This window comes from Pollachius pollachius, assembly GCF_949987615.1.
Source record: "Pollachius pollachius genome assembly, chromosome: 2".
Taxonomy (NCBI): domain Eukaryota; kingdom Metazoa; phylum Chordata; class Actinopteri; order Gadiformes; family Gadidae; genus Pollachius; species Pollachius pollachius.
This window is the reverse complement of record NC_136935.1, coordinates 8,956,273-8,984,237: the sequence shown is the minus strand read 5'-3', so window position 1 is coordinate 8,984,237 and position 27,965 is coordinate 8,956,273. Positions and strand designations below refer to the sequence as shown.

The following is a 27,965-nucleotide window of genomic DNA, read 5'->3' as shown; positions in this document are numbered from 1 at the left end:
AGTGGGAAGTCGTCGGAGAATGTACGCCAGCATTTGTGCGCATGCGCAGAGCTTGGGCCGCCATGTTGGAGCTGGGTGACGCGGTGAGCTTCGTATGTTTTTAAACACTCGTCTTCACGCCGTCTCCTCCGTGCTGGAGTCCGTCTGAACCGAGCGGATCCCCGAAAGGTGGAGCCCACGATGAACGCCAGCGGGGACCTGTCGCGGCGGAACCCGCAGGAGGACTTCGAGCTGATCCAGAGGATCGGCAGCGGGACCTACGGGGATGTGTACAAGGTACCTAGCTCCGAGGCTAGCAGCTAGCATCCCGTCTCACCCCCACAACACGGCGGACAGACAGGCACTCACTCATAACACAGCACACAGACAGGAACACAGCAGAGAGACAGGATCTCATCCCAACAGCAGAAAGACAGACAAGCACTCACCCCATAACACAGCAGACAGACAGGAACTCACCCCCACAGCAGACAGACACTCACTGAGAAGGTGGATGTGTAGATCAGTAGAGAAGGTTCGAATCCTCTGCTTCCAGCATCCAGTGGTTTTAGACAGTTCAGACCGGACTGGTGGTGTTCTACTAGAGGGACACACACACGTACACACACACACACACACACACACACACACACACACACACACACACACACACACACACACACACACACACACACACACACACACACAGATGACAGCTCAGCGGGGTGTCTCTGGTCTTGTTCTGTGGGGTTAGTTAAATGGTCTCGTTATGTTAAGTTGTTATAAACTCTTAACAGGCGGCCCTTTGAAGGAGGGTTTGATGGGAGCTCTGCTGGAGGCTTGGGGGTTATTGGATGGACATGATGGTGTGGGGGTGAGGCTCTCTGTTTGCCTGCTGAACTAAGAGACAGGTGGACCTTCTGCCCTCCGTGTTCCTCAGACCACACGTTCTCCTCTCTTCTGTGAACAGATTGTGTGTTGCATGTGTGAGTCAGTTTGAGTCAGACACAGGTTTGCTCTACGATATTGAAGTGTAAAATAATACATTATTCAGTAGGAGTCGACAACACATTAGTGTAGAGAAACAGCCTGTGAACTGATCATACTAACGCACCCAGTACAGTAGAACTACTAACACACCTAGTACAGTAGGACCACTAACCCACTTAGTAAAGTAGTACTACTAACATCTAGTACAGTAGGACAACTAACATATCTAGTACAGTAGGACCACTAACCCACTTAGTAAAGTAGTACTACTAACATCTAGTACAGTAGGACTACTAACACATCTAGTACAGTAGGACCACTTACCCACTTAGTAAAGTAGTACTACTAACATCTAGTAAAGAAGGACTACTAACACATCTAGTACAGTAGGACTGCTAACCTCTAGTACAGTAGGCTTAGTAACCCACCTAGTACAGTAGGACTACTAACACATCTAGTACAGTAGAACTACAAACACATCTAGTACAGTGGGACTACTAACCTACCTAGCACAGTAGGACTACTAACACATCTAGTACAGTAGGATTGCTAACCTCTATTAAAGTAGGCCTAGTAACCCACCTAGTACAGTAGGACTACTAACACATCTAGAACAGTAGGACTACTAACCTACCTAGCACAGTAGGACTACTAACACATATAGTACAGTGGGACTACTAACACATCTAGTACAGTAGGAGTACTAACATCTAGTACGGTAGGACTAATGCCATCTAGTACTGTAGGACTACAAACACATCTAGTACTGTAGGACTACTAACCCACCTAGTACAGTAGGACTACTAGTAACCAACAAAGTAAAGTATTACTACTAACACATCTAGTACAGAAGGAATACTAACCCCAACAATGCTAGTACATACATACCATCCTAATGCCTTTATGCTAGTGCCATCCTAGTGCCTGTATGCTAGTACTATCCTAGGCCTGTATGCCAGTACCATCCTAGGGCCTGTATGCTAGTACCATCTTAAGCCTGCATGCTAGTACCACCCTAGGGCCTGTATGCTAGTGCCTGTATGCCAGTACCATCCATGCCTGTATGCTAGTAGTACCATCGTAGTCCCTGTATGCTAGTACCATCCTAGGCCTGTATGCCAGTACCATCCATGCCTGTATGCTAGTAGTACCATCCTAGTGCCTGTATGCTAGTAGTACCATCCTAGTGCCTGTATGTTAATACAATCTGATGTGCTGTATCAGGCCATGACTGACCTTGCTCAGCCTAGCACGGCAATTCAATCGCTAGCTTCACTTTATTGAGCATTGAACCGTGTTCCGGCAGTCCTCTTCCAAACGGGATGCGGTGACTCCCTCCAGCTAGTGGGGAGGCAGGGCTGGACTTTAAGTCACAGGGGTTTAGGAGACAGGGAGGGCGGGACTTTCGGTTCCATGGGTTTAGAGGAGAGAGAGAGGGCGGGACTTTCTGTTCCATGGGTTTAGAGGACAGAGAGAGGGTAGGACTTGCAGTTCGATGGGTCTAGAGGAGAGAGGGCGGGACTTTCAGTTTGGGTCTAGAGGTGGGAGGGCGGGACTTTCAGTTCCATGGGTTTAGAGTAGAGAGAGAGGGTGGGACTTTCGCTTCCATGGGTCTAGTGGAGAGAAAGAAGGAGGGACTTCTAATGGAGGGATCTGTTTCCGCTCTGTGTTTCAGGTATTGCATATGTCATGTTCTCAATCTACTCACTCCGGGAGTGCTCCCTAAGACAGAAGACCGGCACAGGCCTGTCTGTCCCTGCCTGTCTGTCTGTCTTCAGTCAACTGAGCCCTACAGCAGCATGTCTGTCTGACTGCCTGTCTCCGTGCAGGCTGCTTTAGTGACTGTGCGGCTGGTTCCTCTGAACCAGTATTACTGGTCTCTCCCTGCAGGTCCTAGAGGGTTGGGGACACGTGTTCTGTCACGCCTACTAACTAGCAAGCTAACTAGCAATCTTATTAGCAGGCAATGCACATAGCCCCGCCCCTGAGCACGTAGTCCCGCCCCTGAGCTGCACGGTGGATGCTCCTCATGTATAATTTCTCCTCCTACAGCTCTATAAATAACATGAAGAGTTCTGCAGCCTCTCTAGGAAGACTAGAGGAGCTGACACACAATGTACACAATATGTACACAGAACACACACAATCTGCTCAATATGTACACTAACCGTGTGTGTGTGTGTGTGTGTGCGTGTGCGTGTGTGTGTTCAAGGCTCGTAACGTCAACACAGGGGAGCTGGCTGCCATCAAGGTCATCAAGCTGGAACCTGGTGAGGACCTCCTCCATCACCTCCCCTCTCCTCCATCACCTCCTCTCTGAACTCTACACCTCCATCACCTCCTCTCTCTCACCTCTACACCTCCTCTCTCCTCCATCACCTCCTCTCTCAAATCTACACCTCCTCTCTCCTCCATCACCTCCTCTTTCCTCTACACCTCCTTTGTTGATATTTGTTTTGTGTAAACAAAGGTGTGTTCTTAAGTTACAATGTGTGTGTGTGTGTGTGTGTGTTTGTGTGTGTAGGGGAGGACTTTGCGGTGGTCCAGCAGGAGATCATCATGATGAAGGATTGTAAACACTCCAACATCGTGGCATACTTCGGCAGCTACCTGCGGTGAGGGCAGTGTGTGTCTTCATGTGTGGTTTTATTAGTGTGTCTTCATGGGTGGTTTTATTAGTCAGTCTTCATGTGTGGTTGTATTAGTGTGTGTTTTTATTAGTGTGTCTTCATGTACATGTGTATTGAACGATTATTAATGACTATGAATGTGTATTTCAGGAGAGATAAGTTATGGATCAGTATGGAGTACTGTGGAGGAGGATCGCTACAAGACATCTATCATGGTAGGTTCTCCTTCTCTCCTCTCCTCTCTACTCTCTCCGGTTTTATGGTACAGCTTCTATAAAGTGTTAAGGGGTTACCTTGTATTCTTTTTATATGTCTGTATTTAATATAATATTAATAGGTGTCTGAAAGGATGTATGTTTATAGAGTATATTTTACATAATGTGGTATCTGAAGGTATCCCTGTTGTGTTTCCCTAGTAACGGGACCTCTCTCGGAGTCCCAGATCGCCTACATGTCCCGAGAGACCCTGCAGGTAAGACAGAACCACACCCAGCACACACTAATAATCAGTATTATACAGACAGACAGACAGACAGACATATAGACATACATATAGGCATGAAATGGATGGCACTTCTTCATGTCTTTCTCTCTCTCTCTCTTTTTCTCTCTCTCTCTCTCTCAGGGTCTTTATTATTTACACAACAAAGGCAAAATGCACAGAGACATAAAGGTAAGTTCCAGAGTCCGAGACGTGAACCTTTATGATGCATTAAACTCTGATTCTGGGGATAATGCTTTACTTGTGTCTTCGTCAGGGAGCCAACATCTTACTAACGGACAACGGCTACGTCAAATTAGGTGAGGCTCTCTCTCGCTCCCGCTCTCTCGCTCGGTTATGAAATTTCACAACAAACTGATCTTTCACTGCTCCTCTCTCTCCTCTCCTCTCCTCCTCCTCCTCCTCCTCTCCTCTCTCCTCAGCCGACTTTGGGGTCTCCGCACAGATCACAGCTACTCTGGCCAAGAGGAAGTCCTTCATTGGAACACCCTACTGGTGAGTTGTGTGTACCTTGTGTGTTTGTACTTTGTGTGTGTCTCAGGGTGTGTGTGTGTGTCTGACCTGTATTTCGCCCCCCCCCCAGGATGGCCCCTGAGGTGGCGGCAGTGGAGAGGAAGGGGGGCTACAACCAGCTGTGTGACATCTGGGCGGTGGGCATAACGGCCATAGAGCTGGCCGAGCTGCAGCCCCCCATGTTCGACCTGCACCCCATGAGGTACACACACACACACACCCACACACACACACACCCACACACACACACACACACACACACACACACACACACACACACACACACACACACACACACACACACACACACACACACACGCGACTATATACACGTACGTTTGTAGGGGATGTAACGCTCTCTACCTGCTGGTCTCTCTCCCTGCTGGTCTCTCTCCCTGTCGGTCTCTCTACCTGCTGGTCTCTCTCCCTGTCTCTCTCTACCTGCTGGACTCTCTCCCTGTCGGTCTCTCTACCTGCTGGTCTCTCTCCCTGTCTCTCTCTACCTGCTGTTCTCTCTCTACCTGCTGGACTCTCTCCCTGTCTCTCTCTACCTGCTGGACTCTCTCCCTGTCTCTCTCTACCTGCTGGTCTCTCTCTCTGTAGGGCTCTCTTCCTGATGACCAAGAGTAACTTCCAGCCACCCAAGCTCAAAGACAAGGTGAAGTGGTAAGGCTCCTCGTCCAATCATGTCCCAGTATGACCTATTCTATATATTGTAGTTTCACCATACAGACTTATGTTCATATATTGATGTAGCATTAACTTAATGTACCAACACCAGATCTACAGGGATGACGAATCTCTCGCTCTCTCTCTCGCTCTCGCTCTATCTCTAGGACTAATAATTTCCACCAGTTTGTTAAACTCTCGCTGACTAAGAATACGAAGAAGAGGCCGACGGCTGAGAAGCTCCTGCAGGTGACATTAGATATTAATATTTCATATTTTAATCTGTATGTCATGAGGATATGATGGGGCACCATCAGACTCTTAAAGAGCTGATGTGATTGGCTGTATCCGGTGGCTCCCCTCTAAATGGCTGTGTGTCCAGTGGCTCTCCTCCTATTGGCTGTGTGTCCGGTGGCTCTCCTCTGATTGGCTGTGTCCTGTGTCTCTCCTCTGACTGGCTGTGTCCTGTGTCTCTCCTCTGATTGGCTGTGTGTCCGGTGGCTCTCCTCTGATTGGCCGTCCAGCACCCCTTCGTGTCCCAGCCCCTAAGTCGAACCCTGGCGGTGGACCTGCTGGACCGCGCCTCCAACCCCGACCACAGCGCCTTCCCCGACCTGGAGGACGAGGACCCCGAGCCCGAGGTCAGCCCTGTCGCCATGGGGGGGGGCATGGGGTCAGAGGGGGCAGGACCGAGGGGGCGGGGCCGTGGAGACCTGGGGGCTGGAGAGAACAAGAGGATGTTTAGATCATCTATTGAACACTTTAGCATTTTGTTTTCTGTGAGATGGATTGAATAATAACTCTGTTTATGAAGTCATTCAATATTGACGTTAGTCTTCTCTCTCTTATTCTCTTCTTCATCCTCTTCCTCCTCCTCTCTGTCCTTCACCCTGTCCTCGTCTTCCTCCTCTGCTCTGCAACTGGTAGCAACAGTCTCATGACGGGGCTGAGCAGTCTCGTGACGGGGCTGAGCAGTCTCATGACGGCTGAGCAGTCTCATGACGGGGCTGAGCAGTCTCATGACGGGGCTGAGCAGTCTCATGACGGGGCTGAGCAGTCTCATGACGGGGCTGAGCAGTCTCATGACAGGGCTGAGCAGTCTCATAGTCCTAGTCTCAGGGTTAAACAGTCCTCTGTTCACATGGTGTTCTCCTGAGGTATCATATATCCTATAGGGTTGAACAATCCTCTGGTCACATGGTGTGTTCCACTTTAGAGGCCAGTGTTACCTAGGGTCAATAAAGCCTCCAGACTAAACATCGGGGGAAGAAGTGGAGCATCATGGGATATGTAGTCCAATCTCTCAGCCTCCATTCTCCAGCGGGGTAGTGTTCTGTAAATATTAGAGTTAATACTAGGGATATGGACTCATGGAGAGACCAGTAGAGCCTGGTGGGACTCATGGAGAGACCAGTAGAGCCTGGTGGGACTCATGGAGAGACCAGTGGTGCCTGGTGGGACTCATGGAGAGACCAGTAGAGCCTGGTGGGACTCATGGAGAGACAAGTAGAGTCGGTGGTAGCAGGAGACGTGAGCCGAACCCGGGGGTGGTCAGGGGGTTGTCATGGAAACCTGTTCCCTTTTTTCTATCGTTTTATTTCTGTTTCACCTTCCTTCCCTTCCTCTGTCTCCTCACCCCTCCATCCTGCTCCCCTTTCTCACTCTCACTTCATCCTTCTACTTGTCTCCCCCCCTCCCACTCAGTTTAAGTATAGAGGTCATTTTTTACCCATAAGCCCCAGGGCCCGCCGTGCCCCCTGCTTCGTGGCGCACCACAAGGTACTGAGTGTGACCCCCGCTCCAGGGACCCCCCTCACTAACGAGTGGAGTTGTTAATTGGTGAATTGGTTAATTGGTTGGTGTGGTGCGTTAGGGATGCTGTGGCCTGCTCATCTGTCATCATTACTGTACTTCCTGCTGCATGGAGTGCAGTGAGGCCTTTGGCAGGTTGGTTAGCTTACTAGGTTTACGTTAGTAACTTATGACTAACTTCTCATGCATGGTTTGCGTTTGCTGTGTTTTCAGATCTCAGCTGGAAGATAGAAGTCCTTCTAAAAACTCCTCTGTATGCTAAACCTAGCGTTAGCCTCTGTTTGCTAAACCTAGCGTTAGCCTCTGTATATTAAACCTAGCGTTAGCCTCTGTGTGCTTAACCAAGTGTGAGCCTTTGTGTGCTAAACCTAGCGTTAGGCTCTGTATGCTAAACCTAGCGTTAGCCTCTGTGTTTTAAATCAAGGATTAGCTTCTGTTTACCATACCAAGTATAGTGGTCCCGGGTCCTTAAAAAGTCCTAAATACAACCTTCGGTTTTCAAGGCCTAAAAAAGTCTTAAATTGTCCTGAAATTTGGGGCAGAGCGAGTGAAATGTCTCCATCTGGATTCGTGTATTTTTTTAAACACAATTTTCTACGTGACCAGTGTACATTTGAGGGTAGCATGTGTTGTGTGCGAGTGTCATCTGGATTCCGTAGATCCAGAACTAGAAGGCTACTGGAGAAGGTGTGGCAGAGTGAGAGATATGCAGGTAGCTCTCGCGAGAGCTACAGTGAGCGGAGAAAGAGTCGGTCAGCCAGTTAGCGAAGCGCTTATGACTCGTTTCCACCGAACGCTGCAGTTCGGTTCGTTGCGGTTCAGTCCACTTATGTTGGCGTTTCAACCGCCAAAAGTTGGGCAGGGGCCCAAAATAAGCGTGCTGAGCAGCTCCTATCTCCTCCCTTGGGGTACCAAGCAGTCTGAACGGGTGCCGATAAAGGTGGAGCTACACACGCCGTCCGTTGATTGGTCGACAGAATTGTCACTTCTGTGCGAGAGGGGGATAAAAACCAACAAACATAGTACCCGCAAGGTCTTTCTGGACAACGGCGAAAGCTTAGTTTATTGAAGAAATGTCTAGCAAAAGTTTGCCTTGGACGAATGCTTACGTAGCTATCGCCCTCCAGCTTAAACCCCGCCCTCCCATCAGGGGAGTGCCGGCGGTGGAAACGCCAGCCAGATTTAGCGTAACCGAGCTGTCCCGCTCCGAGCCGCCCCGACCCACTCCGCTCGGTGGAAACTAGGTGTTAGTGACATTATGGGGAAATGTCTGTTGAACGACAAGTGGTTGGAGGATGGTATAGATAAGGGTTGTTTGAAGAAATCTGGCAGCATTAAGGAGGCCACATGTGATCTCTGCAAAAATTATACAGTTGGGGACAAACATCCCTAGATTCCCACACAAAAAATAGAGAAACACAAGCGCTTCATTGCGGATCAGTCGGGTAGTTTACCGATTCAAATGTTTACAACACCATCACCCAGTGCTCTGCCAAGTACACCTGCTACTAGTTGGCCTGCAGAGGAAGTGCTATGAACCATTATTAGCCATTATTATTATTGGTTTTGCTGGTCAGTGGTTCAGTTCCCAGTGCTGCTCAATGGACATAGTACTGTTCCAATGACCCGGGTTGGGGGTTTGAATCCCTGCGAGGCTCTGTAGATTTAAGAACTACAGAACCCTTACTCTGCTAGTTAGGGTTCTGATGTCATGGTGCGTTGCATTGCTGTGATTGGTTGTTCTGCTGTGTCATCATTGTTTTAAACGTCCTTCGGTCCTTGAATGGTGTGAGTTGTTTCTGTCTAACTGAGTGTGTGTCTGTCTGTCTAACTGAGTGTGTGTCTGTCTGTCTAACTGAGTGTGTGTGTGTCTGTCTGTCTGTCTGTCTGTCTAACTGAGTGTTTGTCTGTCTGTCTAACTGAGTGTGTGTGTGTCTGTCTGTCTGTCTAACTGAGTGTTTGTCTGTCTGTCTAACTGAGTTGTTTCTGTCTAACTGAGTGTGTGTCTGTCTGTCTAACTGAGTGTGTGTCTGTCTGTCTGTCTGTCTAACTGAGTGTGTGTCTGTCTGTCTAACTGAGTGTGTGTCTGTCTGTCTAACTGAGTGTGTGTCTGTCTGTCTGTCTGTCTGTCTGTCTAACTGAGTGTTTGTCTGTCTGTCTAACTGAGTGTGTGTCTGTCTAACTGAGTGTGTGTCTGTCTCCAGTCTCCAGTGTCCGTCCCGCACCGCATCCGCTCCACCAGCAGGGGCACTAGAGAGGAGAAGACGCTGTCAGAGATCAACTGTAAGTGATGCAACACAATATAACACGATTACACAATATAACACAACTACACAATATAGTACAATGTAACACGGTACACAATATAACACGCTACACAATGTTAACCGCTACACATTACAACAAGCTACACAATATAACACCCTACATAATATATAGGGCTGCTCTCTAATAGTCGTCCAAACGTTAGTCGGTGAGAAGAGTCTCAGTCGACCAAGTTTCATTGGTCGGTTAGTCGCAGAAAAAAATAAAATAATATATATATATATTTTTTTTAATTCCATCAAATCATACTAATTAAATCATACTAATTATGATATGTATGTTCTCTCTGGGTAACACCCTTCACCTTGACCGGCAGTGGGTCTGCTTAAAGGTTGGAATATGGTCGGAATGAAGCGGCTGCCGATTTTTGGCAGGCTGGGTACTTTATTCATAGTTTCACTAACTTTACAGTACACGTTTGTACAGACACAAGCGGACTCGTTCATTACTTCACGAAAAACTGACACGCTATCGCTAGCTCTCCTCGCTTGTCCACTCACACACTGCAATTCCCGCGCACACACATACGCCACTCTCGTAACCATTGTTGACAACAGTTAGCTGAACATTATAGGGTCCCGGCCTTCCACTCCCTGTTTTCTCAGTTAAAAACAGAAATCAACTACATTTGTCCCAGTGTTTGTTAGAAGTGGAATGAAGCAAAAAAAGACGCTCTCTTTCTCCAGTAACAGCAGTCGATGCAGATGTTGTGGATGCAACGGAATATATGATGCATCGCTGCAGCAACATTTAAGATGATCGCGATGAGTACATACATAACACATTTCTCAGCCCAGGAACTCAAACCATTTTCTGATGCCCCAAATAAAGCAAAGTATATTATATCATAAACGTGCGACGACTATTCAACTAATGGCTTGTACTAACGACTACTAGTCGACTAGCAAAATCTTTGGTCGGGGGCAGCCCTAATAATGCAACAGCTACAAAATACAACGCGTTACACAGTGTAACACGTTCCAGCTCCGTGTTTTGGGTAAAGTTTTACCCAAAACACACAGTAACACAAATTAATCATCTTCCCTCTCTCTCTGCCTCTGTCTCTGTCTGTGTCTCTCGCCCAGTTGGTCAGGTGAAGTTTGATCCTCCATTGAGGAAGGAGACGGAGCCGCACCACGAAGCGGTGAGTATCCCCGTGTGTGTGTGTGTGTGTGTGTGTGTGTGTGTGTGTGTGTGTGTGTGTGTGTGTGTGTGTTTGCAGAGGGTAGTGACGCACCTAACCAGATGCTGGTTAACCAGACCCTGGTAACCTGGCAACCAGAGCCTGGGTAGCCAGAGCTTGGTTAACCAGAACCCTGGGTAACCAGAACCCTGGGTAACCAGACCCTGGGTAACCAGAGCTTGGTTAACCAGAGCCCTGGGTAACCAGAGCTTGGTTAACCAGAACCCTGGGTAACCAGACCCTGGGTAACCAGAGCTTGGTTAACCAGAACCCTGGGTAACCAGAGCTTGGTTAACCAGAACCCTGGGTAACCAGACCCAGGGTAACCAGAGCTTGGTTAACCAGAACCCTGGGTAACCAGACCCTGGTTAACCAGACCCCTACTCATTCAGTATTCTCCTGGGTTGCTCGGTGGGTCGCGGGGCTTCACACTAACCAGGTGACTCCTTCGTTTCCATGGAAACCGTACTCTACCTGGACATGGATTACCGTGGTAACCGTTGTTGTTAACCTACAGTCCCGGTAAACAACGTTACCGTCAACAAACCGTTTCAGAGTTGATGACCATGGAAGGAGTGAATGAGAGAGTTGATCTGCATGACCACCGCCTCTCTCTCTCTCTCTCTCTCTCTCTCTCTGTCCTTCTCTCTGTCGCCCTCCCTCTGTCTCTCTATCTCTCTCTCTCTCTCCCTCTGTCCTTCTCTGTGTCGCGCTCTCTCTGTCTCTATCTCTCTCTCTCTCTCTCTCCCTCTGTCCTTCTCTCTCTGTCTCTCTATCTCTCTCTCTCTTTCTCTCTCTGTCTCTGTGTCTCTCTGTCTCTCTCTCTCTCTCTCTCTCTCTGTCTCTCTCTGTCGGTCTCTTTGCCTCTCTGTGTGTGTGTCTCTCTCTCTGTCTCTGTCTCTCTCTCTCTCTGTCTCTCTGTCTGTTCAGCGTTATGTCTCATCAGTTCCTCTGAATCATCTTCCCTCAAATCCTCCAGATCTAGTGGAAATATTTAAATTATTATTATTAATATAGTTATTATATTATTTATAGGCTGCTGTACAGATAGCTAGCTATATATCTGTCCATTCTGTTGAGCTAGCTATCAGATAGCAGTCATCTTCTCTCGTCATCACCTTGTCCAGAGCTTTCAGCCCACCCTCACTAGCAGGCAGAGGTTGGGTCATAGTAAGGAGGGGTTGCCAGGTGGATGCTAGCTGTTAGCCGAAAGCAGGTGGGCAGTTAGCTGCTAACTCTGAGCCATTATTTGGGATCAGTGGGCTAGGAGCAGGTGGGTGTAAGCAGGAAGCTGATATCTGTGAGCACTTTAGCTGTGAAGGTAGCTGCTATCTGTTGGCAAGTATCTGCTTGCTGGTAGCAGGAAGCTGCTATCTGTCGGCAGGTGTCTGCTACCTGTTAGCTGTTAGCTGCTAGCAGTTAGCGGCGAGCTGTACTAACGTGTTGTCTCTTGTTCTGTCCTACTGACCAGCAAGCCTCAGAGCCTTATCTGGACTGTTTTGAGGAGCTCTACTATACTGCAAGACCTAACCTGGTACTACTCTACCTCTCTCTACCTCTCTCTCTCTGTCCGTGAGTCTGTCAGTCGGCTGTCTCTCCTGTCTCTACTTCACCTCCTCCTTCTTCTTCTGTGTTGTCTCATTTTTTTTTCTCCTCTCTATGACTCTTTATCATTCTCTCTTTCTGGGTTCATCCATCAGCCTTGCTCACCCTCAGGCTGTTCACCCCTTCATGGTCCCCTCACCCTCAGGCTGTTCACCCCTTCATGGTCCCCTCACCCTCAGGCTGTTCACCCCTTCATGGTCCCCTCACCCCTTCATGGTCCCCTCACCCCTTCATGGTCCCCTCACCCTCAGGCTGTTCACCCCTTCATGGTCCCCTCACCCTCAGGCTGTTCACCCCTTCATGGTCCCCTCACCCTCAGGCTGTTCACCCCTTCATGGTCCCCTCACCCCTTCATGGTCCCCTCACCCCTTCATGGTCCCCTCACCCTCAGGCTGTTCACCCCTTCATGGTCCCCTCACCCTCAGGCTGATCACCCCTTCATGGTCCCCTCACCCCTTCATGGTCCCCTCACCCTCAGGCTGTTCACCCCTTCATGGTCACCTCACCCTCAGGCTGTTCACCCCTTCATGGTCCCCTCACCCTCAGGCTGATCACCCCTTCATGGTCCCCTCACCCCTTCATGGTCCCCTCACCCTCAGGCTGTTCACCCCTTCATGGTCCCCTCACCCTCAGGCTGTTCACCCCTTCATGGTCCCCTCACCCTCAGGCTGTTCACCCCTTCATGGTCCCCTCACCCTCAGGCTGTTCAACCCTTCATGGTCACCTCACCCTCAGGCTGTTCACCCCTTCATGTTCACCCTCAGGCTGTTCACCCATTCATGGTCACCCTCAGGCTGTTCAACCCTTCATGGTCCCCTCACCCTCAGGCTGTTCACCCCTTCATGTTCACCCTCAAGCTGATCACCCATTCATGGTCACCCTCAGGCTGTTCACCCCTTAATGGTCACCTCACCCTCAGGGTGTTCACCCCTTCATGATCACCTCACCCTCAGGGTGTTCACCCCTTCATTTTTCACCACACGTATTTAGTGTTTTGTTGGTTTTCCTACTCAGTTTAGCCTCTCACTTGGGGATGACCTGTTTGAACTTGTTTCAACTGGTAATGTGTGGTTATCACTGGCTATGTTTGCTAAGAAACTGCTAACCAGCGGTTATGTCGAGTTGAAACTGCTTAACATGGTTTAGGTCCAGTTAGAAGTGATTATGACACCGTAAGACTGCTTTAAACTAGTAACGGTTCTAACTCCTTTTGAATGGTTTCAACTGGTTCAGACCACCTTAAACTGGTTGTGACAACTTAAGGCTGGTTTAAACTCATTAAGAGTGGAGGAGCTGCTTACCAGTGGTTCCAACTGGTTCGGACTGGTATGTTGGTCTGTGGTCAGCGCTGACTGCTGGCTCACATTCTGGGATGGTTTTCTTACTACTGGTTGTGTAACTGTGTTAGCACACTGCTACACAATGCGACCCACTACACAGTTCCCCTGGCCCTCATCACTTGTTATTTACTTCATCCTCCCTCTACAAGCTACACAACCCATTAACGACACAACCACACAAACCGCACAACCTCACCACCTGACAAACACACAACTTTGGGGCAGTTTTCCCGAAAAGGAAACCATTGGCTACTTATGATGGGACTAATGAGACTACTATCTCTTCTATGTGACTGGGTTGGATAGTACTGACACTGTCTCTTCTATGTAACTGGGTTGGATAGTACTGACACTGTCTCTTCTATGTCACTGGGTTGGATAGTACTACTGACACTATCTCTTCTATGTGACTGGGTTGGATAGTACTACTGACACTATCTCTTCTATGTCACTGGGTTGGATAGTACTACTGACACTATCTCTTCTATGTAACTGGGTTGGATAGTACTACTGACACTATCTCTTCTATGTCACTGGGTTGGACGGCATTACTATCTCCTCTATGTGTCTGGCTTGGATAGTACTACTGATACTGTCTCTTCTATGTCACTGGGTTGGATAGTACTACTGATACTATCTCTTCTATGTCACTGGGTTGGATAGTACTACTGATACTATCTCTTCTATGTAACTGGGTTGGATAGTACTACTGATACTATCTCTTCTATGTCACTGGGTCGGATGGTACTACTGATAATATCTCCTGTATGTGACTGGTTTGGATAGTACTACTGATACTATCTCTTCTATGTCACTAGGTTGGACGGCACTAATATCCCTTCTATGAAACTGGGTTAGATGATAGTGATGATTCTCCTACTCTCTGCATCATTCCTCTGCATCTCGCTGTCTTAACCTCTGAACCAAACCTCACTGTCTGTTTGTTGCCTGTGTGTGTGTATGCCGTGTGAGCGTGTGCACGTGTGTGTTGTGCATCTCTTCCAGACGGTATTGTGTGTAGCCGGCTGGCTCTTTGTTAGTTTGGTGTCACACAGGCGCTCATGGATGTTGAACATTAGTAATTAAATAAGTTATTAACTATAATTACCTATCAATACATATAAACATAACTTATTCAATGTTACTTATTTTGAAAATCTGTTTCTAAAGTGCGATTCAATTCTAAAATGAGAGTTTTAGTGAAAAGTGTGTTTTCATCTCCTCAGGACCTGAGGTCAGAGTACGGCCACGAGTCGCCAAGTCTGCTCAGCGGGAACAAGTCAGTCTCTTTCTCCCTCCATCTCTATCTATACTATCTATATCTCTTTTTCTACCATCTCCATCTATATTACTATCTATCTCTACCATCTCCATCTCTCCATTACTATCTCTATCTCCACCATCTCCATGTATATTACTATCTCCATCATCTCCATGTATATTACTATCTCTATCATCTCCATGTATATTACTATCTCTATCATCTCCATGTATATTACTATCTCTATCATCTCCATGTATATTACTATCTCTATCTCCATCATCTCCATGTATATTACCATCTCTATCATCTCCATGTATATTACTATCTCCATCATCTCCATGTATATTACTATCTCTATCTCCTTCATCTCCATGTATATTACTATCTCTATCTCTATCATCTCCATGTATATAACTATCTCCTTCATCTCCATGTATATTACTATCTCCATCATCTCCATGTATATTACTATCTCTATCATCTCCATGTATATAACTATCTCCATCATCTCCATGTATATTACTATCTCTATCATCTCCATGTATATAACTATCTCCATCATCTCCATGTATATTACTATCTCCACCATCTCCATCTATATTACTATCTCTATCTCTATCATCTCCATGTATATTACTATCTCTATCTCTACCATCTCCATGTATATTACTCTCTCTATCTCCATCTCTCCATCTCCGTGTCCGTCTCTATTTCCATCACTTAGCTAGTTGACTTGGTTACTGACCTCTCTTCGCCTGTCTCTCTCTCCCTCCACCAGGAGCCTTCTGAAGTCTGTTGAGGAGGAGTTGCAGCATAGGTGAGTCAGCCCCGCCCACTCTCTGATGTTCTAACGGACCAATCATCAGCCAATCATGATAGCGGCAGCTTATAACCAGCCAATCACGCGTGATTAACATGCTTCTTCCTCTACTGCTGCTGGCGATGCTTTGCTGCTGCATGGCGCGCGCACACACACACACTGCACACACACACACACACACACACACACACACACACACACACACACACACACACACACACACACGTGCATGAGGGCTCTGTTTCTACGTAGCATCTCCTCAGTGAATCCTAATCAATGCTTTAATTTGTGATTTATGAAGTGTGACTTGAACTTGTAGGTATAATTCTAGATCTGGGCCAGGGTGATGAACTCCTCCTCCCTACGATGGCTCTGGGTGTCCTAGATGGGTGTCCAGTATTTAGGAAGCAGCCAGGGGTGAATCTCTTATAACCAGGAGTGATATTTTAAACACAAGGAGTGTTATTATAAACATGGAGTGATATTGTAAAATGTAAGAGTGATATTATAAACACTAGGAATGATATTATAAACTCTAGGTGGGATATTATAAACACTAGGAGTGTTATTATAAACATGGAGTGATATTGTAAAATGTAAGAGTGATATTATAAACACTAGGAATGATATTATAAACTCTAGGTGGGATATTATAAACGCTAGGGGTGATATGGAGGCTCGGTTTAAAGTCCAGTATAGTGTCTGGAGGGAGAGAAAATGATTCTGGCTTTACTGAGTTCTTCCTCCTCCCTCTTTCCTCCTCTTTCCTCCCTCTCCTCCTCCGCCCTCTCTCCTTCCTCCTTCCTACCTCCATCCCTCCCTCCTCCTCCTCCCTCATATCTCTCCCTCCTCCCTTTCTCACCCTCCTCCCTCTCTCTCCCTCCTCCTCCTCTATCTCTCCCTCCTCCCTTTCTCTCTCCCCCTCCGTCCTCCTGTATCTCCCTCCGGTCCCTCCCCCAGGGGTCACATGGCACACTTAGGGGATGATGATGAGGATGATGATGGTGCTGATGATGATGAAACTCACACCCAGTAAGTCCCTCCCCAGTCTCAAAGAGAATCCCCCGCCCGCCTCCCCCCATCTCCCCTCCATCTCCCCCCTCCTCCTCCCCCCCCTGGAACCCCGTTTCCAGGGGGAGGAGCAGGAGGAGGCGCAGGAGGAAGATGATGCTCCACAGTTTCATTCACACATCTTCATGCAGAAGACACCATCGCACCACATGCATCGTGTGCGTGTTTGTGTGTGTGTGTGTGTGTGTGTGTGTGTGTTTCTGGGTGTGTGTCGACTCGCTGTGTTAATGCTATCCTTGATGCTAACACGAAGTGCCAGTAACCAACCGCAGGGACAGAAGCTGATGATGTCACTGAGGGTCTGGCTACTGCTGCACAATCTGGAGAAACAGATAGGTAGATGGACAGGTGGCAGACAGACGGAAAGGTAAAGAGAGGAAGATGTAGATGGGAGTGACAGACTGATAGAAGGTGAGGCAGACGGGTAGAGAGAGACATTCTGGTAGAGAGAGGTTAACAAACACAGTGAGAGACAGGCTTAAGCCCAACACACACCGGCGCCGAAGCAGCGCGTCAAAAAGAATGCCCCCATTATTTCGGACGCACTAGCCCGCGCCGGCTAGACGGGCGCCGGCGCTGTCTCTCTACTGTCTAACCCCTAACAGCTCCACAATGCAAAAAGAATGAGCAATGACAGTAAATAAAGTCTGTAAAGTGACTAAACCGTAAACAAAGTGCCCGACAGTACGTGAAGTAACTATGAATTAATGTGACTATCATTGTAAGCACAAACAGAGGATCATGGGCATCAGGGCCATATATGTTGTCATGAAACAACTGGTATAACGTTATGGTAGCCTATACCGACTATTTTTGTTGATCTGCTGCTTTCAAAACATAATCACAATGGTGCTGCATGGTCCCTATTGGTGCTAGGGGCGGAACTTAACGTGCCTAAACTGCGCAACGCGGCGCTAAGGTGCCGGTGTGTAGCCTTTAGAGACGGGTAGAGAGACAGTAGACCAAGAGAGACAGACAGGTAAACGGGAACCTGATGTCTGTATCTCCACTTTGTGCGTGTGTTTGTGTCTGGTTGTGGGTGTGTACGCTCATGCTTCTAGCTTGTGTGTGCTTCTAGGACCAGAGCGACCCACTGGTCTCTATAGGATAAGGAACCAGTAACACAGCTGGTGTTAATGGTTCCATTGTTATTAACATCTTGAATACAGGATTATTTATGGGCTTTGGCTTCCTGCTTCTGTAGGCTTCACTTTGATTGGCTGCCCGAGCTACTTCCATTGGGCCTTTTGGTGTCAGTCATCCTTCTGACGCCCGTATAAGGGCTTCCACACCCACTGGCCGGTCTCCAGGGATGAGGTCACAGTATGTTGACAGGAAGTGATGAACAGAGAGCCGTCTGTCCTCCTGACCAGTGTGTGTGGACGCCTGGACTCTGGGACGTCTGGGGGATCAACTAACCCTCATGTGTTAGTTACTACCTTGTGATTAACTGCTAGATTACATCCATCCAATCAAGAGAGCCCAAACATACGGTGGTTTCATCTCCTTTAAACGGTCAAAGCATCCCGGCCTGTCCGTCAACTGTGAAACTCCTCCCTCTTCTCTCCTTTCAGCAAATCAAGCACCATCATGAGGCCCAAGGTCCCGCCCCCACTGCCTCCCAAGGTAGGAACAGCCAATGAGGCGCCACCTGACTTGGTCTGTTGGTTTAGATCAGAGGGCAGCACCAGAGCCCCCTCTGGTCACCTGCTGTCACTGCAGCCCAAGCCTGTGATTGACTGACGACACCGGGCATGTACAAGCATGTTGGGGTTGGGTTGTTCAAACCCTGAACTCTGGCCTTAGTTATTGGAAGATGTCTATAGTGGGTAACTAGTTAGTAGGAAGATGTTTATAGTGACTACCTAGTGAGTAGTTAGGTGTTTACAGTGGCTCACTAGTGAGTAGTTAGGTGTTTACAGTGACTCACTAGTGAGTAGTTAGGTGTTTACAGTGACTCACTAGTGAGTAGTTAGGTGTTTACAGTGACTCACTAGTGGGTAGTTAGGTGTTTACAGTGACTAATTAGTGGGTGTTGGGTGAGGTCTGCTGGTAACAGAGCCCCTCTGATCCTCAGCCCAAGGCCGTCTCCCAGCCGCCACCACAGCCGCTGCAGAAACTCGACGACAGCCAATCACACAGCGAGGACGACAGCGGAGGGGGCGGGACCATCAAGCGCTGTCCAATCCCGCTGGGCACCAGCCCGGCCAAGCCATCCAACGTCCCCCCGCGGCCCCCGCCCCCCCGGCTGCCCCCCCACCGGCGCAGTAGCCTAGGTAACGACAGCGCGGATGGCGTGGCCGGCGACCTCACCGCCCCGGGGGATGATGGGAGTTTTAGACATTTCTGGGAGTGGCTCCACGCCCCTCACACTGAGGAGGAGCTGGAAGAGGCCTGGGAGGTGCTGCAGGAGGTGAAGGAGGTGCAGGAGGAGGAGAAGGACGAGAGTAAGAGCAGCTGATTGGTAGTTTAGACCCCAGATCCCTGTTGTCTCTTCCATAGTCCCATTAACCCCAGCCTCTGATTGGTCCACCTCTTTCCTTAGTCCCGCCCACCTGTTCATGTTGTCTGGTTTATGTTTATGTTCATATCTTCACATCAGCGTTTAGCAGCCTAGCGTGCTGGCTGTCCGCACATGCAGGACCTGTTAGCACGCTAGTTAGCTCTGTAACGTCCAATCAGGGGATTCCTGGCACATCATTGGTCGCCTGAGCTGGTCGGGGTGGGGCCTAACGGGTGGAGGGGAGTGGTCCTCCACGATAAACACTGAAGCTAGCTGCAGTGTATCAAAGTTGACACTGTCTGTGTGTCTGACCTGGTATCTTAGCTTATGGATGTCCTTGTAGCTAATATCTTAGCATAGCTTGTAGCATAGCTTTTAGCTTGTAGCTGAGCTGGTAGCTTATCTTGGCAATGACCTTATGACCTTAGCAATATCAGGCTGATCCTCCATGAGATGCCAGTGGGGTCCAACATGGGCAGAAGTTATGTTGAAACGAATAGCAGCGGACACATCACACAGCTATCCTCAGCCTACCAGTCAGCTTCACTGAGCTAAATGTCTACCCCCTACCTGCACATAAATGACCTGTCTCTGTACTGTCTATCCCCTACCAGCACATGAATGACCTTTCTCTGTACTGTCTAACCCCTACCTGCACATTAATGACCTGTCTCTGTTCTGTCTAACCCCTACCTGCACATTAATGACCTGTCTCTGTACTGTCTATCCCCTACCTGCACATTAATGACCTTTCTCTGTACTGTCTAACCCCTACCTGCACATTAATGACCTGTCTCTGTACTGTCTAACCCCTACCTGCTCCTTAATGACCTGTCTCTGTATGACTGTCTAACTGCTAAATACCGCTTATTGACCCGACTTTGTACTGTCTAACCCGTACCTGCTCCTGAATGACCTCTCTCTCTGCTGTCCAACCCCTACCTGCTCCTTAATGACCTGTCTCTCTACTGTCTAACCCCTACCAGCTCCTTAATGACCTGTCTCTCTACTGTCTAACCCCTAACAGCTCCTTAATGACCTGTCTCTCTACTGTCTAACCCCTACCAGCTCCTTAATGAGCTGTCTCTCTACTGTCTAACCCCTAACAGCTCCTTAATGACCTGTCTCTCTACTGTCTAACCCCTACCAGCTCCTTAATGAGCTGTCTCTCTACTGTCTAACCCCTAACAGCTCCTTAATGACCTGTCTCTCTACTGTCTAACCCCTACCAGCTCCTTAATGACCTGTCTCTCTGAACCCCCCCCCCCAGGTAACGCTCTGAGCTCCTCCCAGAACGGAGAGAGAGAGGGTCCGTCAGAGAGACAGTCCACCATGCCCCCCAGCGTACCGGCCCGCAAGGACAAGAAGGACACCCCGGTACGAGCCACACAACACCACCTGGTCCAGGTCTAGACCCAGATCTCAACCTGGTCCAGGTCCAGGTCTAGACCCAGACCACCACCTGGTCCAGGTCCAGGTCTAGACCCAGACCCAATACCAGCAGGTCCAGGTCTAGACCCAGACCTAAACCAGCAGTAGTCCACGTCTGGTGAACCAGCACTAGTCCAGGTCTGGTGAACCAACTCAGACCTCGGCCAAGGTCTTATAGAATCAGTGTTATAGAAATGGGCGTGGCTTGAGCTGAGCCAATCGGTTGCTCCGAGCTGAGTTGTGAGATTCTCCCAAACACGGAAAGTGGGCGGGGCTATGGGACGTGACCCACCAATCACAGTGAACCCTCACTTTGTGACAGAAGGAGCTCATGGTGGTAGGGAGTGAACCTTAATGAATGTGTTTTGGTTTCAGAAGCCGATCAGCAACGGCCTCCCTCCAACACCCAAAGTTCATGTAAGTCCATTATTATTAACATATCATAACTTATTAATAACATGTTATGATCACTATCTGCCCTCTAGGAATATTAGGATCTCTAGACTGCTAGCCTTACTGTGTGTGTGTGTGTGTGTGTGTGTGTGTGTGTGTGTGTGTGTGTGTGTGTGTGTGTGTGTGTGTGTGTGTGTGTGTGTGTGTGTGTGTGTGTGTGTGTCCGTCCTCAGATGGGGGCGTGTTTCTCTAAAGTGTTTAACGGCTGTCCTCTGAAGATCCACTGTGCTACTTCCTGGATCAACCCTGACACCAGAGGTAGCTAATCAGACGCTCCCTGAGCTCTCTGGCGCGACCTCATTCGTTCACAATTCCCTGGTCCCCGGTAGAACGTTATTTTGTGTGTGTTACAGACCAGTATTTGATATTCGGGGCGGAGGAGGGCATCTACACCCTCAACCTCAACGAGCTGCATGAAACATCCATGGAGCAGGTATGCCACGTTGGCCACAGCGTTAACAAATCATCATACTCTATAGAGAAGCTATGCTACAATAGCTGCCACCCTGAGACATCATTATGTTCGCTGCTACGCTCACACAACAACAACTGCCATTAGCCTGAATACAGAGATGGTGGTCACGTGGAGATGGTGGTCACCATGGTGACGTGGCGGGAGGAGTCGATGGTCACCATGGTGACGTGGTGGGAGGAGTCGGTGGTCACCATGGTAACGTGGTGCTGTTCTCTCAGTTGTTCCCCAGGAGATGTACGTGGCTCTACGTCATGAACAGCAGCCTGCTCTCCATCTCTGGTAAGACTGACTAGTGCTACATGCTAACCCTCTGTCTAGCTCTACATGCTAACACTCTTTCTAGCGCTACATGCTAACCCTCTGTATCTAGCGCTACATGCTAACCCTCTACATGCCAACCCTCTGTGTCTAGCGCTACATGCTAACCCTCTGTGTCTAGCAACACATGCTAACTCTCTGTGTATAGCTCTACATGCTAACCCTGTACATGCTAACCCTGTGTCTCCAGGGAAGGCGTCCCAGCTGTACTCCCACAGCCTCCCCGGTCTCTTCGACCATGCCCGCCACATGCAGAAGCTCCCGGTGGCCATCCCTACGCACAGGCTGCCCGACAAGATGATCCCCAGGTGACTGCAGCACATCTAAACTGCTACCCTAGGCTATGAGTAGCAGTGCTATGCTACGCTACACAGCCCTGCTCCACTAGGCTATCTTATGCTGCACATAGCACAGCTACAATAGGCTATGCCCTATGCTAGGCATTGCACTGCTAAGCTACACATAGCCCTGCTACACAAGGCTATGCAAAGCCATATGCTATGCTACACTGTACGTAACACTGCTACCCTAGGCCAGGATTCATTGTTAACCTTTTTTTCTGTTTCGGTGTTTAACAGGAAGTTTGCGGTGACCAATAAGATTCCAGACACTAAAGGCTGCCAGAAGTGCTGCGTGGGTGAGTGGGCTGCTCTCACCCTGTAGACAGTATACATACTGTAGATATGCTATATTCATACTTTATTTACTATATCCTCTATACTGTGTGTGTGTCTCTGTGTGTGTATGTGTATGTGGGTGTGTGTGTGTTTCTCTGTCTTTGAGTGTGTGTGTGTGTGTGTGTCTGTTTGTGTCTGTATGTGTCCCTCTGTGTGGCTGTGTTTGTGTGTCTGTATTTGTTCCTGTGTGTGTGTGTGTGTGTGTGTGTGTGTGTTTGTGTGTCCCTGTAGTGCGTAACCCCTACACCGGCCATAAGTACCTGTGCGGGGCGTTCCAGTCCAGCATCGTTCTGTTCGAGTGGGTCGATTCCATGCAGAAGTTCATGCTGATCAAGGTTCAAATCATTATTATTATTATTATGCGTACAGAATAAGGTAATCATTATGATCATGTGTTCATAATAAGATAATCTTTATGATCATGTGTTTATAATAAGGTAATCATGATAATGTGAAGATATAATGTAATAAGGATTATAATATCATTTAAATAGGGTTAGTGTAATGTAATAATAATAATGTATTAATAGTTATAACATATGTATAGTAATAATGATTATAATATGTATCATTTGAATAATAATGTATTAATAGTAAAGGCCATCAAAGTAAAAGCCCCCTGTACCCCCCCAGAACATGGACTTCCCCCTGCCCTGCCCCCTGGAGGTGTTCGACATGCTGGTGGTCCCGGAGCACACCTACCCCCTGGTCTGCGTGGCCGTCAGCAAGGGCACCGAGATGGGCCAGGTGGTCCGCTTCGGAACCGTCAACCCCAACGCCACCGCCTCCTGGTTCACAGAGTCCGGTGAGACCCCTGGACCTGGTGGCCCGCCCGACCTCCTCATTAACATGGCAACAAAGGGAGCAGGTATTCCCTCTTAGCCGTCAGCATCATCCTGAACGTGGAACTAAACCTTCTCTCTCCCCCTACTCCCCCCCCCTCCCCCTCTGCAGACACGCCCCAGTCCTGCGTAATCCACGTCACGCAGCTGGAGAGAGACACCATCCTAGTCTGCCTGGACCGTGAGAGAGAGAGAGAGAGAGAGAGAGAGAGAGAGAGAGAGAGAGAGAGAGAGAGAGGAGAGAGAGAGAGAGAGAGAGAGAGAGAGAGAGAGAGAGAGAGAGAGAGAGAGAGAGAGAGAGAGAGAGAGAGAGAGAGAGAGAGAGAGAGAGAGAGAGAGAGAGAGAGAGAAAAAACACCCTGCTGCTACAGGTACACACACTTGTTGTGCTTGGTATGTTGTTTAATAATTAATCTCTCTCTCAGGATGTATTAAGATCGTGAATCTTCAAGGGAGGCTGAAGTCCAGCAGGAAGCTCTCAGCCGAGCTCACCTTCAACTTCCAGATCGAAGCCATAGGTACGAAAACTGCAACCAACCTACGCCTACCACCTTCTTAAACAACCAACACGAGTGTTTTAACAGGACAGTGTGTTGACTCCTGTTGGGTCCTCAGTGTGTTTACGGGACAGCGTGTTTACAGGACAGTGTGTTTACTCTCTGTTGTGTCCTCAGTGTGTTTACAGGACAGTGTGCTGGCCTTCTGGAGACACGGCATGCAGGGGCGGAGCTTCAAGACCAATGAGGTACCGGCGGCGGCCTGTAGGGGGCGGGGCATTGCTCAGCGTTTATCGTTACTACACTGACTGTGTTCTCCTCAGATCACCCAGGAGATCTCTGACAGCACGCGCATCTTCAGACTGCTGGGCTCAGACAGGTGAGACCCCCCTCTACACACACACTACCACACATACACACTATACACACACAAACACACACTACCACACACACTATACACATATACTACAACACGTACACACTACTATCCACAGTATCACACACTATACACAAACACTACCACAGATATACTATACTCTCTCTCTCTCTCGCTCTTTCTCTTTCTCTTTCTCTCTCTTTAATATATATATATCCGTACACACCCTCATAACGGCGGTTTGTGTGTGATGGTTTGAAGAAGCCTGGAATGGCGCAACCCAGAGCCGGGGGAGCACAGCGCGCGGGCCAGGTACCCCTCTACCCTCTCTGTACCCCCGGTACCCTCTCTGTTCCCGATTCCGGTTCCCTCTCTGTTCTCGGTTCCGGTTCCCTCTCTGTTCCCGGTTCTGGTTCCCTCTCTGTTCCCGGTTCCCTCTCTGTTCCTTCTCTGTTCCCTTTCTTTTCCCTCTCTGTTCCTTGTTCCGGTTCCCTCCCTGTTCCCGGTTCCGGTTCCCTCTCTGTTCCCTTTCTTTTCCCGCTCTGTTCCCTTTCTTTTCCCTCTCTGTTCCTTGTTCCTTGTTCCGGTTCCCTCCCTGTTCCCGGTTCCGGTTCCCTCTCTGTTCCCTTTCTTTTCCCTCTCTGTTCCCTCTCTGTTCCCCTTCTTTTCCCTCTCTGTTCCTGGTTCCGGTTCCCTCTCTGTTCCCTTTCTTTTCCCTCTCTGTTCCCTTTCTTTTCCCTCCCTGTTCCTGGTTCCCTCTCCTCTGAACCAGCTCTCTGACGGTGTTGAAGGTCTGTCCTCTGAGTGTTGGTGGTGGAGGCTGGGGGGCAGCACTGAGATGTAAACCTGTGTGTGTGTGTGTGTGTGTGTGTGTGTGTGTGTGTGTGTGTGTGTGTTTAGGGTGGTGGTGTTGGAGAGCCGGCCGACAGACAACCCCACGGCCCACAGCAATCTCTACATCCTTGCCGGCCACGAGAACAGCTACTGACGCACACACACACTAACACACTCACAGACAAACACTCTCTCACACACACACACCCCCGGGGGCCTGAGGAGCAGCTGGCGGCGTGAACGGACGGTCCGAGGCGGGATGAACTCAGTCCACCCTCCTACAAGGCATCCTGGGAAATCATCCTCTGCTTTACGACCCTGCAAAGCATCCTGGGAAACCAAGTCCACCATCAAAGCTATTTCTGCTACGGCTACCGCTAGCGCTGCTACGGCTACTACAATTACTGCTACTGCTTGCGCTCCACAGACGTTCCCTGCTTCTCTTTCATTCCTCCTCCTCCTCCTCTCCACCGGTTGGTCCCTCGGAGCCTCCTGCTAGCCGCCGCGCCGCGCTAACCCGACCTATTTAATGGATGTGAATAGAAACCAGATAAGGAACACTAAGTAACTCTGGAGATAGTCGCCTTCTCTCCAGCGCTGACAGACAGACAGACAGACAGACAGGTAGACTGACTGACAGACAGACAGGGGGATAGATAGGCTGGCAGGCAGATAGACAGACAGACATACAGACGGACCGGGGGGGCCATCACTTCCTGATTCAGGCGGAGCTTCTCTTTGCCATGGTAATGGGTAGGCTGTGATGTGATGCTCAAGGTCCTGATGCAACGTGATGACATCATACAGGAAGTGATGTTGTGCAGCTCATGGTCTGGCTGGGCCAACAGGAAGTAAGCACTGATTGGTCATCTTCACTTTGCATGCGTCACTGTTGTCAATCCATATGTGGGCATTGTTACTTCCTGGTTTGCGTCATGGCGACCGACAGAGGATGTGTGTGTGTGTGTGTGTGTGTGTGATTGTTTGTTTGGGGGTATTTATGTGAAACATCATGAGCAACACTTATTTTTTAATCACCATTTTAATACTTCGCCTCGCGTCTGATTTTATGTTTTTTTAAGACAGTGGAACGACTGCTGGTCACACTTAAAGTGGTGAGGAGCAAATGTTGTCTATATAATATATGAAGAGGTGTGTATGCACAGGATGGTGTGTCTGCCCTTGGCCTGCTGGGGGAGCCCCTGATAGGTGGAACACCAGACCTCTGTCCCCAGAAGGACGTTGGCTCAAGGACCAACACTCTGCACTACTGAGGTGGAGGACGTAGTGATTCACTGTCAGCGTGGGGTCGTGTGTAAACCCACCCCCCCCCACTGTCAGTGTGGGATCATGTTTAACACCCCCTCTGTCAGGGAGGTGTAACCCCCTCCCCCCCCCTGTCAGCGTGGGGTCGTGGTGTAAAACCCCCTATGTCTAATACCCGATCACACAAACTCCCGTCACTAGATGTCCTTTCTTTGCTGGAGGTGTGACCTGGACTCACTGGTCTCCACATCTCTGACCTGTCAACCAGTAGTAGTAGCTGGTTAACCCGATAACTAGTTATCTGACCCACATGGCTCATTAGCTGGTTAGCCAGGTAATTAGTCATTGGAGCCACATGGCTCGTTAACCAGGTAACTAGCCATTTGACCGCCAAGGCTTGTTTACTGCTAAACGTTAAACAGCTAACTAACCATGTGGGTCACATCGCTAGTGCCTCGTTAACCAATTAATGAGCCAAATGGTCACATGGCTTATTAACAGATAATGAGCTAGACAAAGTGCTCATTCTGCCTTGCTTAACCCCAGAGCCTGCGTCTGTTAATACTACAGTAAAACCGCATCACAGACTGCAGAACAGACCCCAGCACTACTCTGCTCTATCCTCAAAACACTATCCAATGTTTTTATGATGTCATAACTCTCCGATATTTTCATGTCATAACACTCTCCCGATGTTTTCATGATGTCACAACACTCTTCCGGTGTTTTAATGACGTCAGAACGCTCTCCCGATGTATTAATGTTGCGACGCACACATTCTAATCTGTACATAGTGTAAAATAAAATCTGTTGGTTTTACATATTGTATAACTGCCTATATTTTGTTTGGGACGTGTAACCGACGGCAACGCTAACACATTAAAGAGGAAACTAAGACCGAGTCTCGTCCTTCTTACTCAGACGCCCTTCCTGTTAACTCAACGTCATCGTTTATTCTGCATATAAAACAGTCTTTGGTACAGAAGTCATCATTTATTGTGAATAGGCAAAGAAAGGTTTTCTCGCAACAATAAGCATAAATATTGAATGAGTATACGTGATGTTATATTTAGCATTCGTTCAGAGTTGAAGCGCTCTCTGGATTCTGACCTCAGTCTGCTATTTACAATTGGAAATGATCGGAGCAGAGAGACGGTCCGATTAAAAACATACGATATTCAAAGAGTCGAACGCAGAGTGATTGTAGAGTCGCAGTACCGTGCTCCCCTGACTAACCACCAGGGGTCGGTATAAACAGACCATTGATAGCATAGAAAAATAGGAGTTAACAGGTTGGTGGTACAGGAAATAAAACATTGTGTGTGTGTGTGTGTGTGTGTTTTCACACTGCAGTACCCCGGACCGCCTCCAGGGGTCCCGGTCTCTGGTCCTGATCGCTGGTTTCACTCTTCTCCTTCTTTTCCTCCGCACTTCTAGAGAGACAGACAGGCAGGTAGGTAGACATGCAGGCAGACCGACAGAGGAACGACTATTCATGCCATGGTATTTATGGCATGAATACATGAGGATCATGTGTTTATATCATGGTATTGATATGAATACATGAAGATCATGTGTTCATATCATGGT

At 48.7% G+C, this 27,965-nt stretch overlaps 1 protein-coding gene across 8 annotated transcripts; it reads left to right on the top strand.

Annotated features, from left to right (window-relative positions):
* Positions 1-66: 66 nt before the first annotated feature.
* Positions 67-27,272, top strand: map4k3a (mitogen-activated protein kinase kinase kinase kinase 3a; the record flags this gene model as incomplete). 8 transcript variants are annotated; one of them, XM_079730172.1, is made up of 35 exons in its annotated part: positions 67-276; positions 3,182-3,239; positions 3,494-3,584; positions 3,750-3,814; positions 4,016-4,071; positions 4,225-4,272; positions 4,358-4,400; positions 4,524-4,596; positions 4,685-4,816; positions 5,218-5,280; positions 5,451-5,532; positions 5,808-5,924; positions 9,300-9,378; positions 10,506-10,564; positions 12,075-12,137; positions 14,775-14,827; positions 15,591-15,629; positions 16,593-16,664; positions 18,278-18,329; positions 18,781-18,979; positions 20,477-20,583; positions 21,013-21,054; positions 21,264-21,348; positions 21,444-21,523; positions 21,784-21,844; positions 22,074-22,191; positions 22,462-22,520; positions 22,792-22,895; positions 23,194-23,365; positions 23,515-23,583; positions 23,828-23,920; positions 24,077-24,147; positions 24,223-24,278; positions 24,537-24,587; positions 25,176-27,272. In XM_079730172.1, the coding sequence occupies exons 1-35, from the start codon at positions 181-183 to the stop codon at positions 25,261-25,263; spliced, it is 2,796 nt and encodes a 931-aa protein (XP_079586298.1). In that variant the 5' UTR covers positions 67-180. The 8 variants fall into 8 exon arrangements, with proteins under 8 accessions (XP_079586298.1, XP_079586293.1, XP_079586295.1 ...); XM_079730167.1 differs by having other exon boundaries at positions 18,781-19,150; XM_079730169.1 differs by lacking the exon at positions 12,075-12,137 and having other exon boundaries at positions 18,781-19,150.
* Between the last annotated feature and the right edge of the window lie 693 nt (positions 27,273-27,965).